At 44.9% G+C, this 13785-nt stretch overlaps 2 protein-coding genes across 3 annotated transcripts in view; one reads left to right on the forward strand and one right to left on the reverse strand.

Annotated features, from left to right (window-relative positions):
* The window catches only part of LOC123656274 (trifunctional purine biosynthetic protein adenosine-3), a 38485-nt gene extending 29056 nt beyond the window's left edge, over positions 1–9429 (forward strand). Inside the window, exons 16-24 of the mRNA XM_045591979.1 lie at positions 2090–2205; positions 2530–2665; positions 3815–3993; positions 4654–4764; positions 5415–5558; positions 5895–6056; positions 7813–7946; positions 8508–8631; positions 9231–9429. Of these exons, the coding sequence (XP_045447935.1) occupies positions 2090–2205; positions 2530–2665; positions 3815–3993; positions 4654–4764; positions 5415–5558; positions 5895–6056; positions 7813–7946; positions 8508–8631; positions 9231–9413 (1289 nt within the window). The 3' untranslated portion in view covers positions 9414–9429. The remainder of the gene's footprint in view (positions 1–2089; positions 2206–2529; positions 2666–3814; positions 3994–4653; positions 4765–5414; positions 5559–5894; positions 6057–7812; positions 7947–8507; positions 8632–9230) is intronic.
* Positions 9430–10720: 1291 nt separating this feature from the next.
* On the reverse strand, positions 10721–13755 carry LOC123656275 (dnaJ homolog subfamily C member 28). Of its 2 annotated transcripts, XM_045591981.1 has the most exons (5): positions 13554–13755; positions 12872–13090; positions 12195–12542; positions 11500–11869; positions 10721–11068 (listed from the first exon to the last, which is right to left on the reverse strand). In XM_045591981.1, exons 1-5 carry the CDS (start codon positions 13659–13661, stop codon positions 11019–11021), a joined length of 1095 nt encoding a protein of 364 aa, XP_045447937.1. In that variant the 5' UTR covers positions 13662–13755; the 3' UTR covers positions 10721–11018. The 2 variants fall into 2 exon arrangements, with proteins under 2 accessions (XP_045447937.1, XP_045447936.1); XM_045591980.1 differs by lacking the exon at positions 10721–11068 and having other exon boundaries at positions 11112–11869.
* Between the last annotated feature and the right edge of the window lie 30 nt (positions 13756–13785).

A 13785-nucleotide genomic window follows, 5' to 3' on the forward strand; every position in this document is an offset into this window, starting at 1 on the left:
GGCCTCCGCCGCGCTCATCGGTGAGCGACACCCCTAGCACTAGCACTCACTGGCACTAGCACTACCGCGACACCGGCCGAGGGCTGCCGGCAGGCCTCCGCCGCGCTCATCGGTGAGCGACACCCCTAGCACTAGCACTCACTGGCACTAGCACTACCGCGACACCGGCCGAGGGCTGCCGGCAGGCCTCCGCCGCGCTCATCGGTGAGCGACACCCCTAGCACTAGCACTCACTGGCACTAGCACTACCGCGACACCGGCCGAGGGCTGCCGGCAGGCCTCCGCCGCGCTCATCGGTGAGCGACACCCCTAGCACTAGCACTCACTGGCACTAGCACTACCGCGACACCGGCCGAGGGCTGCCGGCAGGCCTCCGCCGCGCTCATCGGTGAGCGACACCCCTAGCACTAGCACTCACTGGCACTAGCACTACCGCGACACCGGCCGAGGGCTGCCGGCAGGCCTCCGCCGCGCTCATCGGTGAGCGACACCCCTAGCACTAGCACTCACTGGCACTAGCACTACCGCGACACCGGCCGAGGGCTGCCGGCAGGCCTCCGCCGCGCTCATCGGTGAGCGACACCCCTAGCACTAGCACTCACTGGCACTAGCACTACCGCGACACCGGCCGAGGGCTGCCGGCAGGCCTCCGCCGCGCTCATCGGTGAGCGACACCCCTAGCACTAGCACTCACTGGCACTAGCACTACCGCGACACCGGCCGAGGGCTGCCGGCAGGCCTCCGCCGCGCTCATCGGTGAGCGACACCCCTAGCACTAGCACTCACTGGCACTAGCACTACCGCGACACCGGCCGAGGGCTGCCGGCAGGCCTCCGCCGCGCTCATCGGTGAGCGACACCCCTAGCACTAGCACTCACTGGCACTAGCACTACCGCGACACCGGCCGAGGGCTGCCGGCAGGCCTTCGCCGCGATCATCGGTGAGCGACACCCCTAGCACTAGCACTCACTGGCACTAACACTACCGCGACACCGGCCGAGGGCTGCCGGCAGGCCTCCGCCGCGCTCATCGGTGAGCGACACCCCTAGCACTAGCACTCACTGGCACTAGCACTACCGCGACACCGGCCGAGGGCTGCCGGCAGGCCTCCGCCGCGCTCATCGGTGAGCGACACCCCTAGCACTAGCACTCACTGGCACTAGCACTACCGCGACACCGGCCGAGGGCTGCCGGCAGGCCTCCGCCGCGCTCATCGGTGAGCGACACCCCTAGCACTAGCACTCACTGGCACTAGCACTACCGCGACACCGGCCGAGGGCTGCCGGCAGGCCTCCGCCGCGCTCATCGGTGAGCGACACCCCTAGCACTAGCACTCACTGGCACTAGCACTACCGCGACACCGGCCGAGGGCTGCCGGCAGGCCTCCGCCGCGCTCATCGGTGAGCGACACCCCTAGCACTAGCACTCACTGGCACTAGCACTACCGCGACACCGGCCGAGGGCTGCCGGCAGGCCTCCGCCGCGCTCATCGGTGAGCGACACCCCTAGCACTAGCACTCACTGGCACTAGCACTACCGCGACACCGGCCGAGGGCTGCCGGCAGGCCTCCGCCGCGCTCATCGGTGAGCGACACCCCTAGCACTAGCACTCACTGGCACTAGCACTACCGCGACACCGGCCGAGGGCTGCCGGCAGGCCTCCGCCGCGCTCATCGGTGAGCGACACCCCTAGCACTAGCACTCACTGGCACTAGCACTACCGCGACACCGGCCGAGGGCTGCCGGCAGGCCTCCGCCGCGCTCATCGGTGAGCGACACCCCTAGCACTAGCACTCACTGGCACTAGCACTACCGCGACACCGGCCGAGGGCTGCCGGCAGGCCTCTGCCGCGCTCATATTGTAAGAGTGCATTAAAAATAACTAGTCCGCCATCTTGGTTGTTCCGCCATGCTGGATACAGAATGACGTCACACACCTAACCATGCATTGTCTCATCCATACTACATCTGTAACATTAGTTCAATCGGTTAAAAGTATAGGCTTCAACAATTTTGAGTTCAAAGATTACACCCTACAAATATACATACTTACATACTTAGCAATTTAAATAAAAAATGTGTCTTACAGGTGGTGAGACAGCGGAAATGCCGGGGATGTACCCTCCTGGCGTGTACGACATCGCCGGTTTCGCGCTCGGCGCCGTCGAACGTGACCATGTTTTGCCACGTATCAACCACATCGCGGTAAGTCAACACACACGCAACTTACATATGCTTACACATGAACATATGCGCACGTATGCGCACTTAAATTCAGACTCATTAAAATGTGGCCACATGCTCGTACACTCACTCACACACACGCGTAACCACTCGACCGCAAAGATTTACGGACACGCACACACGCAGTACAGCTCAGACTAATTAGAGTAGCTTATTTTACACTCAATATCCATATATATGTTTTAGACTAATGAATTTAAACTAATTTTGGTCCTATTATATTTTATCGTTTTTTTTTTATTAAAAGAAATGGATATAATAGCAAAATACTGTAATGTACCACAGGTTGGCGATATCGTTATCGGTCTGTCATCAAATGGCGTGCACAGCAACGGATTCAGTCTCATACACAGTCTCATGCAGAAGGCTGGTCTCACACTCGAGGACAAAGCTCCCTTCAGTATTGAAGGGCGTACTTTAGGTAATTTATATAGCTATTTTATAGTAAATATTGTTTTTATTGTATTTTATCATTTTTTCTCTCTAAGGCAATTAAGAGGCAAATAATAATTAGTTATACGTTTCAGCCTGTAATATCCCACTACTGGGCATAGGCCTCTCCCCATGTAGGAGAAGGATCTGAGCTTAATCCACCACGCTGCTCCAATGCGGGTTGGCGGATATATTCCTACTATGAGTAACGATCGCTATCAGGTACATGATAACAACCGGGACCGACGGCTTAACGTGCTCTCCGAGGCACGGTGGGGAGACCCACAAGGACTGCACAAACACCCACGGCAAACACCTGTATGGCCAATACAAATGTTTGTCATGTGCGGGGATCGAACCCGCAACCGCCAGCGCAATAGATACAATCCATGGCTGTAACCGTTGCGCCAACGCGGCGTCATAATTAGTTATAAGTAAAATTAACCTATAAACAATTTTGAATATGGCTGAAATTTCATTTAATATTATTAATTCAACGGTTTATTTTATGAAAAAAAACGCATTGCTTCTTTAAATATAGAAACTTAGAATAAAATATTTTAACAAAAAGTTCTAAAAAAACAAAACGAGCGTGTTTTAGATAGACCATGACTGATTTAAAACTTCTTTCATCATTACATCATCATTACAGCCTATACAGTCCACTACTGGACATAGGCCTCCACAAGGTTACGCCAAAAATAACGTGAACTCATGTGTTTTGCCCATAGTCACCACGCTGGGCAGGCGGGTTGGTGACCGCAGTACTGGCTTTGTCGCACCAAAGACGCTGCTGCCCGTCTTCGGCCTGTGTATTTCAAAGCCAGCAGTTGGATGGTTATCCCGCCATCGGTCGGCTTCTTAAGTTCCAAGATGGTTGTGGAACCTTGTTATCCCTTAGTCGCCTCTTACGACACCCACGGGAAAGAGGGGGTGGCTAAATTCTTTAGTGCCGTAGCCACACAGCACAAAAACTTCTTTAGCTCCATCTAACTTATATCTCCCTCTCAACTTCCGTTCACCTCGCCCGATCACACTCTTCGTGACGCTCTCGTTACGCATCCACCAGCTCACATATCCACGTGCTTAAAGAACATTTACTTCAACAATTATGAAAGTTGTGAGCGCTTGCTCGCAGGCGAGGAGCTGATAAAGCCGACGCGCATCTACGTGCAGAGCGTGTTGCCGGCGCTCCAGCGCGGCCTCGTGAAGGCCGTAGCCCACATCACCGGCGGCGGCTTGCTGGAGAACATCCCGCGCGTTATCCCCGACCACGTGCGCGCTCGCCTCAACGCGCACTGGTGGAACGTGCACCCGGTGAGGAGCCGAGGAGTTTACTCCTTACGAGGAAATGGGGAGTGAACGTGTGTGAAGCGTCTGACAGTGACGCTCAGTGACATAATGATTTTAAACTATATTTCATAGAACACTACCTGAGCTGCCAAACATTGTTTTGCTATGTATATTATTTCTGGAAAATAATTTAAAAAAATAGCTTACGACCGATTCTCAGGTCAAGCCGTTTCGGACAAGTTTGACCCTGTGACTGACACAGTGACACGAGAATTTTATATATTAGATTTAATTTATTTTTATATCACGGTAATAGGTTTTTAAAGTTTAAATCTCCGTTTGCGTGTCACGCTTATACTCTTCATGCTCCAGATCCATGTAACAAGAATATCTTGTGTCGGGAGTACGAAAATACCAGACACAAACGCCCTCGACAAATAATCGTGTGGTCTTTACAGGTTTTGTGGGCAGTAGAATCTGTTCATGACAAATACTTTTGTGACACGGTCATTATTAACCATTTCAGTCATACGGGACTACCGCGATTGATATTTTAAAACTCCCGGATATTTCAGCGACGTTGCAGACGCCATGCTCACGGACATAAATCAGATATTCTCTGTGTATGTTTACGTTTTATACAGAAATTATGCTGTGACATATTGTTATTTTATTGTATGGCAGGTGTTCGCGTGGATCGCAGATACAGGCAGCGTGAAGGACGATGAGATGCTGCGTACTTTCAACTGCGGTATCGGAATGGTGCTTATCGTGTCTCCCGAGAACCAGGCTGAGGTATATTTTTCGAATTATTTATAGATTTTTTTTTTATTTATCGGACTAAGTTTCTTATTGATAATAAAGCGCAAAGCAGTGCTTAAAGACTTTTCTTTTGTTTATCGATATAATAATAAAAAATTAAACCCTATTCTGTTAAATAATAAAACACCGTTACGAAAGAACAACCAATTGAGTCGAGGTGTGTAAAGTCTGTTCAATGAGAAGAGATACCAAATGTAAACAAAGCCCATTTTTTTTTTCGCAGCTACGACGGAACAAACAAACTGTAGTCTATCTCTTTCTATCTTGTTTGTTTGCTATCTGCTGCACGTCTCTCTGCAAGGTCGAACGATATTATTCCATTTCGTGTCCTAAAGCGCTCGGGTGATTTTTATATTTTGATAATTATTATTTAAGAAGTATCAAATTTTAAATACATAATTATATTTAATTAAGTAATTACAAAATATAAATATATTTTACATTTTAAAATTTTGTGTAAGTAAAAAAAAGGTTACAAAACCCTGCATAGTTAAATGACCTCGCATTTGGTTTGTTTACATTTGGTATCTCGGCTCGTTGAACGCACTTTAGTGTTAAAGAGATGTCGGACGACGACGATGATGATGATGATGATGACGACGACAATGATGGCGATGTCGCAGGTGATGAACATCACGCGGTCGCACGGCGCGCTGGTGATCGGCTCGCTGCAGGCGCGGCCGGCGGGCGGCGCGCGCGTGCTCGTCGACAACTTCGCCTCCGCGCTCGACTTCACGCGCCGCATGCCGCAGCTGCACATGAAGCGGGTCAGTCGCAGTGCCGCTGCCACTGCGGGTCACGTACTAGTAACACAACATGAATTCAACGATAAATTTCCCACTATTGCAACAACAAATACCACACTGTTGCTTCAATAAATTCCGCACTATTGCAACAATTAATTTCACAATATTCCAAAAATAAAACACGACATTATTGCAACTACAAATTCAATATTATTACAGTTAAAAACGTGACTTACCCCTACTTAATACGTGTTTACTAATAATGCGTCAGCATTCAATGTAAACATTTCGAAAATGTATGTGATTTTAAGCAAAAATTTGGATAGGTCCCACCTAAGAATGGTTCCGTGCGCACAGGTGGCCGTGCTGGTGTCGGGCGACGGCAGTAACTTGCAGGCGCTGCTGGACAGCACGCGCGACCCGGCGCAGTGCATGTGCGCGGAGGTGGCGCTCGTCGTCAGCAACAAGCCCGCCGCCTTCGCGCTCAAGCGCGCCCAGCGCGCCGGCGTGCACACGCTCGTGAGTGTCTCCCTCACAGTCTGCTGCTGACAGCACAGTGCATGTGCGCGGAGGTGGCGCTCGTCGTCAGCAACAAGCCCGCCGCCTTCGCGCTCAAGCGCGCCCAGCGCGCCGGCGTGCACACGCTCGTGAGTGTCTCCCTCACAGTCTGCTGCTGACAGCACAGTGCATGTGCGCGGAGGTGGCGCTCGTCGTCAGCAACAAGCCCGCCGCCTTCGCGCTCAAGCGCGCCCAGCGCGCCGGCGTGCACACGCTCGTGAGTGTCTCCCTCACAGTCTGCTGCTGACAGCACAGTGCATGTGCGCGGAGGTGGCGCTCGTCGTCAGCAACAAGCCCGCCGCCTTCGCGCTCAAGCGCGCCCAGCGCGCCGGCGTGCACACGCTCGTGAGTGTCTCCCTCACAGTCTGCTGCTGACAGCACAGTGCATGTGCGCGGAGGTGGCGCTCGTCGTCAGCAACAAGCCCGCCGCCTTCGCGCTCAAGCGCGCCCAGCGCGCCGGCGTGCACACGCTCGTGAGTGTCTCCCTCACAGTCTGCTGCTGACAGCACAGTGCATGTGCGCGGAGGTGGCGCTCGTCGTCAGCAACAAGCCCGCCGCCTTCGCGCTCAAGCGCGCCCAGCGCGCCGGCGTGCACACGCTCGTGAGTGTCTCCCTCACAGTCTGCTGCTGACAGCACAGTGCATGTGCGCGGAGGTGGCGCTCGTCGTCAGCAACAAGCCCGCCGCCTTCGCGCTCAAGCGCGCCCAGCGCGCCGGCGTGCACACGCTCGTGAGTGTCTCCCTCACAGTCTGCTGCTGACAGCACAGTGCATGTGCGCGGAGGTGGCGCTCGTCGTCAGCAACAAGCCCGCCGCCTTCGCGCTCAAGCGCGCCCAGCGCGCCGGCGTGCACACGCTCGTGAGTGTCTCCCTCACAGTCTGCTGCTGACAGCACAGTGCATGTGCGCGGAGGTGGCGCTCGTCGTCAGCAACAAGCCCGCCGCCTTCGCGCTCAAGCGCGCCCAGCGCGCCGGCGTGCACACGCTCGTGAGTGTCTCCCTCACAGTCTGCTGCTGACAGCACAGTGCATGTGCGCGGAGGTGGCGCTCGTCGTCAGCAACAAGCCCGCCGCCTTCGCGCTCAAGCGCGCCCAGCGCGCCGGCGTGCACACGCTCGTGAGTGTCTCCCTCACAGTCTGCTGCTGACAGCACAGTGCATGTGCGCGGAGGTGGCGCTCGTCGTCAGCAACAAGCCCGCCGCCTTCGCGCTCAAGCGCGCCCAGCGCGCCGGCGTGCACACGCTCGTGAGTGTCTCCCTCACAGTCTGCTGCTGACAGCACAGTGCATGTGCGCGGAGGTGGCGCTCGTCGTCAGCAACAAGCCCGCCGCCTTCGCGCTCAAGCGCGCCCAGCGCGCCGGCGTGCACACGCTCGTGAGTGTCTCCCTCACAGTCTGCTGCTGACAGCACAGTGCATGTGCGCGGAGGTGGCGCTCGTCGTCAGCAACAAGCCCGCCGCCTTCGCGCTCAAGCGCGCCCAGCGCGCCGGCGTGCACACGCTCGTGAGTGTCTCCCTCACAGTCTGCTGCTGACAGCACAGTGCATGTGCGCGGAGGTGGCGCTCGTCGTCAGCAACAAGCCCGCCGCCTTCGCGCTCAAGCGCGCCCAGCGCCAGCTAACGTTCAATGTGTTTCAATTATTACGTTTAATTACAAAATGAGATAACTATAAAATATCCACTATATCGCTCCTTAGTTAAGTAAAATTCGCCGTATGTTCCAGGTCTTCGACCACAGGGAATACGAGTCCCGCGAGGCGTTCGACCGTGCCATTACGGCCGCGCTGGAGGAACACAAGATCGACATCGTGTGCCTCGCTGGCTTCATGAGGATACTGTCACCTGAGTTCGTACAGAAGTGAGTCAATTTTATAGAAATGTTAAGGTTAAATTTTATATTTGTATTCTTGACTGCGCTGGACAATATCCTTAGGATCTCCTCCAATCTACGTGACATTAACGAAATCAACTGTGCTTCTCTGGCCCTATTCAGAGCTTTAAATTCAAACGAATGCTTGTATGAAATATCACGATTCAGTCCGTAACATCCCACTGTTGGGCATAGGCCTCTTTATCCATGTAGGAGAAGGATCAGAGCTTAATCCACCACGCTGCGCCAATGTGTGTTGGCGGATATATTCCCAACCATGAGCAACGTTCGCTAAGGTAACTATGATAAGAACTGAGACCGACTGCCTAACGTGCTCTCCGACGCACGGTGGAGAGACTCACTAGGACTACCACCAGCCCGAAAATAAATATTTGTATGACACAAATATCCACTCCGAGCAGGAATCGAATCAGCAACGGTGGGTTTTTAGGTGCCAACAATACGGCACGTGCACCATTACACCAGAACGGTCGTAAAAAATAACTTTCCCCTGAGTACAATAACTTAAAGTCAAACCTTGTCACCTAGATGGAAAGGCCGTTTAATCAACATCCATCCATCTCTACTACCGCGCCACCCTGGTCTACACGCACAGAAACAATGCCTCGAGGCCGGAGACTGCGAGTCTGGCTGCACCGTGCATTTCGTTGATGTGAGTTTGTGATAAAGTGTCATTAACTGACTAAAAAAAGAGGTTCTCAATTCGATTGGTATTTTTTTATGTATGTGTACATCGATTACGCCGAGATTTCTTATCCGATTTACGTGGTTCTCTTTTTGGTCGATGCGGAATAGCTGCCATTTTTTTATTATTACAAATGTGCGGATGTGGCATAACTTTAATAACTATGGACAACATTTTAGTGATTATAGAGAGTATATTATTTATTTCTTGTATGACACTTGGTACATTACCTAATTTTGTAATATAAATGTACTTAATGTTAAACTGTTGTAATTTTGAAATAATTGTTAGTTGATTTGCTACCGTGGCTTATTTGTTTTTTTTTTAAATGTAGTTTTTTTTACGTTCGTAATCACACTATGTTAAATAAATATTTTCACTTCATTTATTTTGTTAAAATGTATATTTTAAAATCAATTTTGATTTATAATTTTAAATTACATACATACATATTGCAAATACAAAAAATTGTAATAACTCTTAAGATTTTTAACTAAAAAAAAAACGTCTTTAGGGTATTTATTGTACGAACAAAATAAGTAATGTAAAATGTGTTATGCTAACAGGAGGGAATGGACACAGGCCCGATCATCGTACAAGAACGCGTGCCTGTGCTGGACGGCGACACGGAACAGACTCTAAGCGCGCGTATCTTACACGCCGAGCACCGTGCCTACCCGCGCGCCGTACGTCTGCTAGCCAGCGGACGAGTGCGCCTCGCCGCACATGGTCTCATCTGGGAGTCCTAGACTAACTAAGACTATTACACTCCTAGAGTCGTAGATTCCTAGAGTCGTAGATTCCTAGAGTCGTAGATTCCTAGACTAGTCAAGACTTCTAGACTAGTTTAGACTAATAGACTCTTAGTCTAGTTTAAACTGAACACCTAGATTTATAGATAGATCTAGGCTCCTAGACTATACTATTAGACTAGTTTAGGCTTCTTGACAAGTATATGATTCTTATCTTATCTATGAAGTGTATACACTTGCACTAGTAAACATTCCTAGGCTAGTCTATATTCGTCGACTGGTATACCGCATTATTGTGACAAAATATAAAGACGTGAACCACATAATATATGAAGTTATCCTAATCTAAGTAACATTTGCAACGGTATATTTTAGTCTTAGCTATCAATAGAATTACATCCTAGTCTGTACCAAACACTACACTTACTGCATCACAAAGGAGTCATGGAGTCATATGATATTCTAAGTCTAGTCTAGTTTTATTCTTTTTAACTGCCTCTTATAACTGAACACATTCTAAAGGCAGGACATTCTCGGATACTATCACTCAAACTCGAATCTTTCTTCAGATCTGTTTAAATAGACTAATAATCTATTTCCGATTGTTTATTGAGATTTTCGTACTTTTAATATCATTTCTTTCATGTTACATGATGCTAATAAAACCTTATGTGCCTATATATAAAAAGACAATAAATTTAAGGTTTTTTTTTTTTTTTTTTAAATTTACGAGCAAAATTTTATTGTAAAAACTTTAGTTTGATATCTTAATGTGCCATTACAATAATAAAATATTTTGGCTATTATATTATTGAAATGAAGTAAAATAAGAAAAAGGCAGACAATGTTGGTTGAATGATTTTCAAAATTTTCATTGTGTAATATTCAAATTTTAATTGTTAATGTAGCAGTTACTCATATTTAAATATATTTTAAGTATTTGGTTGTGTTATCTTGATGTAAATAGTACTTCAGTTTATTCAAAATGAAATTGAATTCGGAAATTTTATCATAATAAAGTACCAGTTTATTAAAATTAATATAAAATACATGTTAAGTTTATTTTTAAATAGTCTTCTACAGACATTAAAACGTAAGCATTTATGAGTGTTGCTATACACAAAAAATAATATTTTTATAAAATAGTCTTCCATAAGTGCCTTTATAACTAAAGAAAAAAAAATCAAATAATAAAGCTCAAATAAATATATTTTAATGTTATAGTCATTGTTTTGAAAATATTTTTCATGTTGAAACTGTTATAGGATATTTTGTAGATTATATTAATAAAACGAATAAACAAATAAAATATATGCATTTATTGTTTTAATATCTGTTTCATAAGTAGAAATATAAAGTAATAACTATTACTATATCACAGCATTTCTTAGATATTATTTTTAGATTACGAAGATAAAATAATTGAAATATTAATATTTGATAGTTTTAAAAATTATTGGCTATTGCAAATTTTATATTTCAACTTTCTCTTTAACAAAAGTAAGTAAAACTACTAGTAAAAAGAGAAAATATAGTATCTTTTTCTCACGCATTTCTGTCTATGATACTTGTTAATTTTAATTTAAACAGATGAATGACAAATTATTTAAAATTATAAAAGCTATAATTATTTCTTGAATTTTTGCCATTATCTAAAAAAATATTTAAACTATTAAGTATATAAAAAAAAAAATATAGTAATGATAAGTGATTTTATTCATTTTTAGACCAAAAATCATAGTTATAAATTGTGACTAGAATTAATAATATTACCCGACCTTTCATAAATAATATATAATAAACGCTTCACAGTCAATGGCCCCCAGTAGTATTTTCTCCTTGAGTCGAGGGTCCGGAAAGAATACACAAGCACAAACGCCCAGACCACGCCAAACATCTATATAATATAGCCACTACAAAGGTCTGTCGTGATTGGGGTTCGACCCTAGCGTCAGCGCACAGCCAGTGCTGTGACCGCGGCGCCAACGCGTCGTCAAAATTTTAAATCATCAATTATTATCAACCTTTTTTTTCTCACTATCCCTAAAACTAAGTAGATCTCCTAAAGCTTTAAAGAACACACCCATAATATCATCACTTTCCTGTTCTGATACAGTCTGAGCCTTTTGTTCATAGACCTTCCCTTTATCAACTGAATGCACACCATTGATAAGAATATCATTACAAATTTTATCAAATTCTATATGAAATTTCTGTTTGTTCATTAGAGGTACAATAAGATTGTATGTGTTTATTTTGTTGTTTATAGAGTTTGCTAATTCTTTATTGCTCTCGTATACTCTATTCCATCTCGGAATGTCTACTTCGCTCAAAGGATATGGACCCAAATACATTCTATCTTTCTTTATTTCCTCTTTTAATAGTTCTATGTCTTGTTCTATTTCCTTTCTCATGGTTATCCATTCAGGTGTCATTCCGTTGTTTATTAAAACCTGTGAAGTAAAAAAAAAATGTTTCGAAAAATAAAAACATTTTAAATTTAAATAAAGAATAAAAAAAATTAAAGATTTAAAAGTTAAACATTTTAGGCATGAACTGAACTGAAAACATTAAGTAACATTAAGTTGCACTATTAATTAATTCAGATTTCAAGTATGTTACTTTACGTAAAATTTTAAATATTTTAAACTTGTTTGAATTGTTTGTATAAAAAATTTTAAATAACAAATTATTACAAAAAAATTGCCGATGTCAAATTCAGAAAAATGCATTACACAAAGCCTAAGAGGGCAACTATTTAGCATTATTTAGCATTACCTCATTCAGTTTATGAGTAGTAAAATCCACATAAGGATTTCGATTCTGATCTTTCAATGGCTTTCCTTTTCCGGTCAAATTTTCAAACTCCCCTTTTGACATTGACTCTTGTATGAGATCCTCGACCACTCTTTCAAAGCCATATTTAGTTTTTATATCATGTTTTCTGATTGAATCTTTTTTTATCAGAGAGTTTTCGGATGCTACTGCTTTGGTCATTCTGTGTTCCATGACATTAATGGCAGCTTTTTGTGCTCTTGCTTGGGTCCATTGTCTTTGTCGTTGTGATGGTGTACCGTGACCTACCCCTTCAAAACTTAGGTACTGGCGATGTTGGGGTGCTGTATGCTAAAAATAAACATTTGTTACTTTTTTAATGTTAACATTTTTTTACATCAATATCATTAAGGGTTGGTTAGTTTAAGATTTTTCCCTTTTGTTATCTCCTCACGTTAAGCAAAGCCCCTCCTCTCTCCCATTTGCAAAAGTTTTATGGACAGCCCCTAAATCCATTCATTATTATATGTTTAGAATATTGCTAATAGAATGCTATTGTCAATAACAAAGTACTATTTATTTTCTTGTTGCAGAAGAAAATGTTATTAAAAGAAAAAAAAAAGTATATTTAGTGCAAAATAAATACACTACACACATACAAATAAAATTGAAAAACATACTCTGATGTCAAAGACAATCTTTTCAATGTCTTCAGAGTTGGAAGAATCAGTGTTATGTTTAGAAAGAACCCTGAAAGCATTTTCTATGAGGACAAACTTTTCAAGATTGGCATCCGGTGAATTGGAGTCTGGATGATACTTCTTAGCTAGTTCAAAGAATGCTTGCTTCACAACATCTTGACTGGAGTTTTCAGGAATATCCAAAATCTTGTAACTTTCCTGTGCAAAGAAATTTAATCATAATTAATTATTACTGATATACAGTTATAAAAACTGAATAATTGCGTTAGATGTAGATCACATAAAAAAATATTTTAATTAAATTACCACCTTTTTTTTCTTATATTCCACAATGTTTATTAATGGTGATATTTATAAAAAGGCTCAGGATATTCGGACACTAGTGTGACTCCAGAGGTAATCGGGACTGGTACTTCTTGAAATCCCATAGACCTAAACTCAAAATAATACCGTTCATCGGCCTAATTTTGTTCCGTGACGTCTTCGGCGAGTCTTAAATTATGGAAACAGAACCACAATAGTTTTGAAACTGTACTTAGTCCCAGTCACGCGACTAGTCACGCTAAATTACCGCTGGAGTAACGCTAGTAGCTGGTGTCGGAATATACTTATCGTTATTAAAATCATTGATATTTTACGTATAAGTTTAAATAACCCTTACCTTTATCTGTTTTTGAGATTTAGTCTTTACGGTTCTTATGTTTGGGGTTAAGCGAAGCTTGAAATGTATGGATTTAGAAAGTAATATTGGATACATAGATTTATTCATTTTTTAATGTAACATATTCGGTCGTTTGTCGTAGTATTGAAATATTGTTATTACGTAACAATGACATTTGACAATTTGAATGAAAACATATGTTTTGATTAGGTACCTAAAGAGTTTGACATAA

The sequence above is a fragment of the Melitaea cinxia genome, chromosome 9, assembly GCF_905220565.1.
Source record: "Melitaea cinxia chromosome 9, ilMelCinx1.1, whole genome shotgun sequence".
NCBI lineage: Eukaryota > Metazoa > Arthropoda > Insecta > Lepidoptera > Nymphalidae > Melitaea > Melitaea cinxia.

Bases quoted from the DNA above. Each gene is read 5' to 3' on its own strand.
- LOC123656275 (XM_045591980.1), bottom strand. From the start codon at position 13,661: ATGAATAAATCTATGTATCCAATATTACTTTCTAAATCCATACATTTC. The intron at 12,543-12,871 runs GTATGTTTTTCA...GTTTATTTTTAG, and splicing joins AGATTGTCTTTGACATCAGA to CATACAGCACCCCAACATCG. The intron at 11,870-12,194 runs GTAATGCTAAAT...TTTACTTCACAG, and splicing joins CTACTCATAAACTGAATGAG to GTTTTAATAAACAACGGAAT.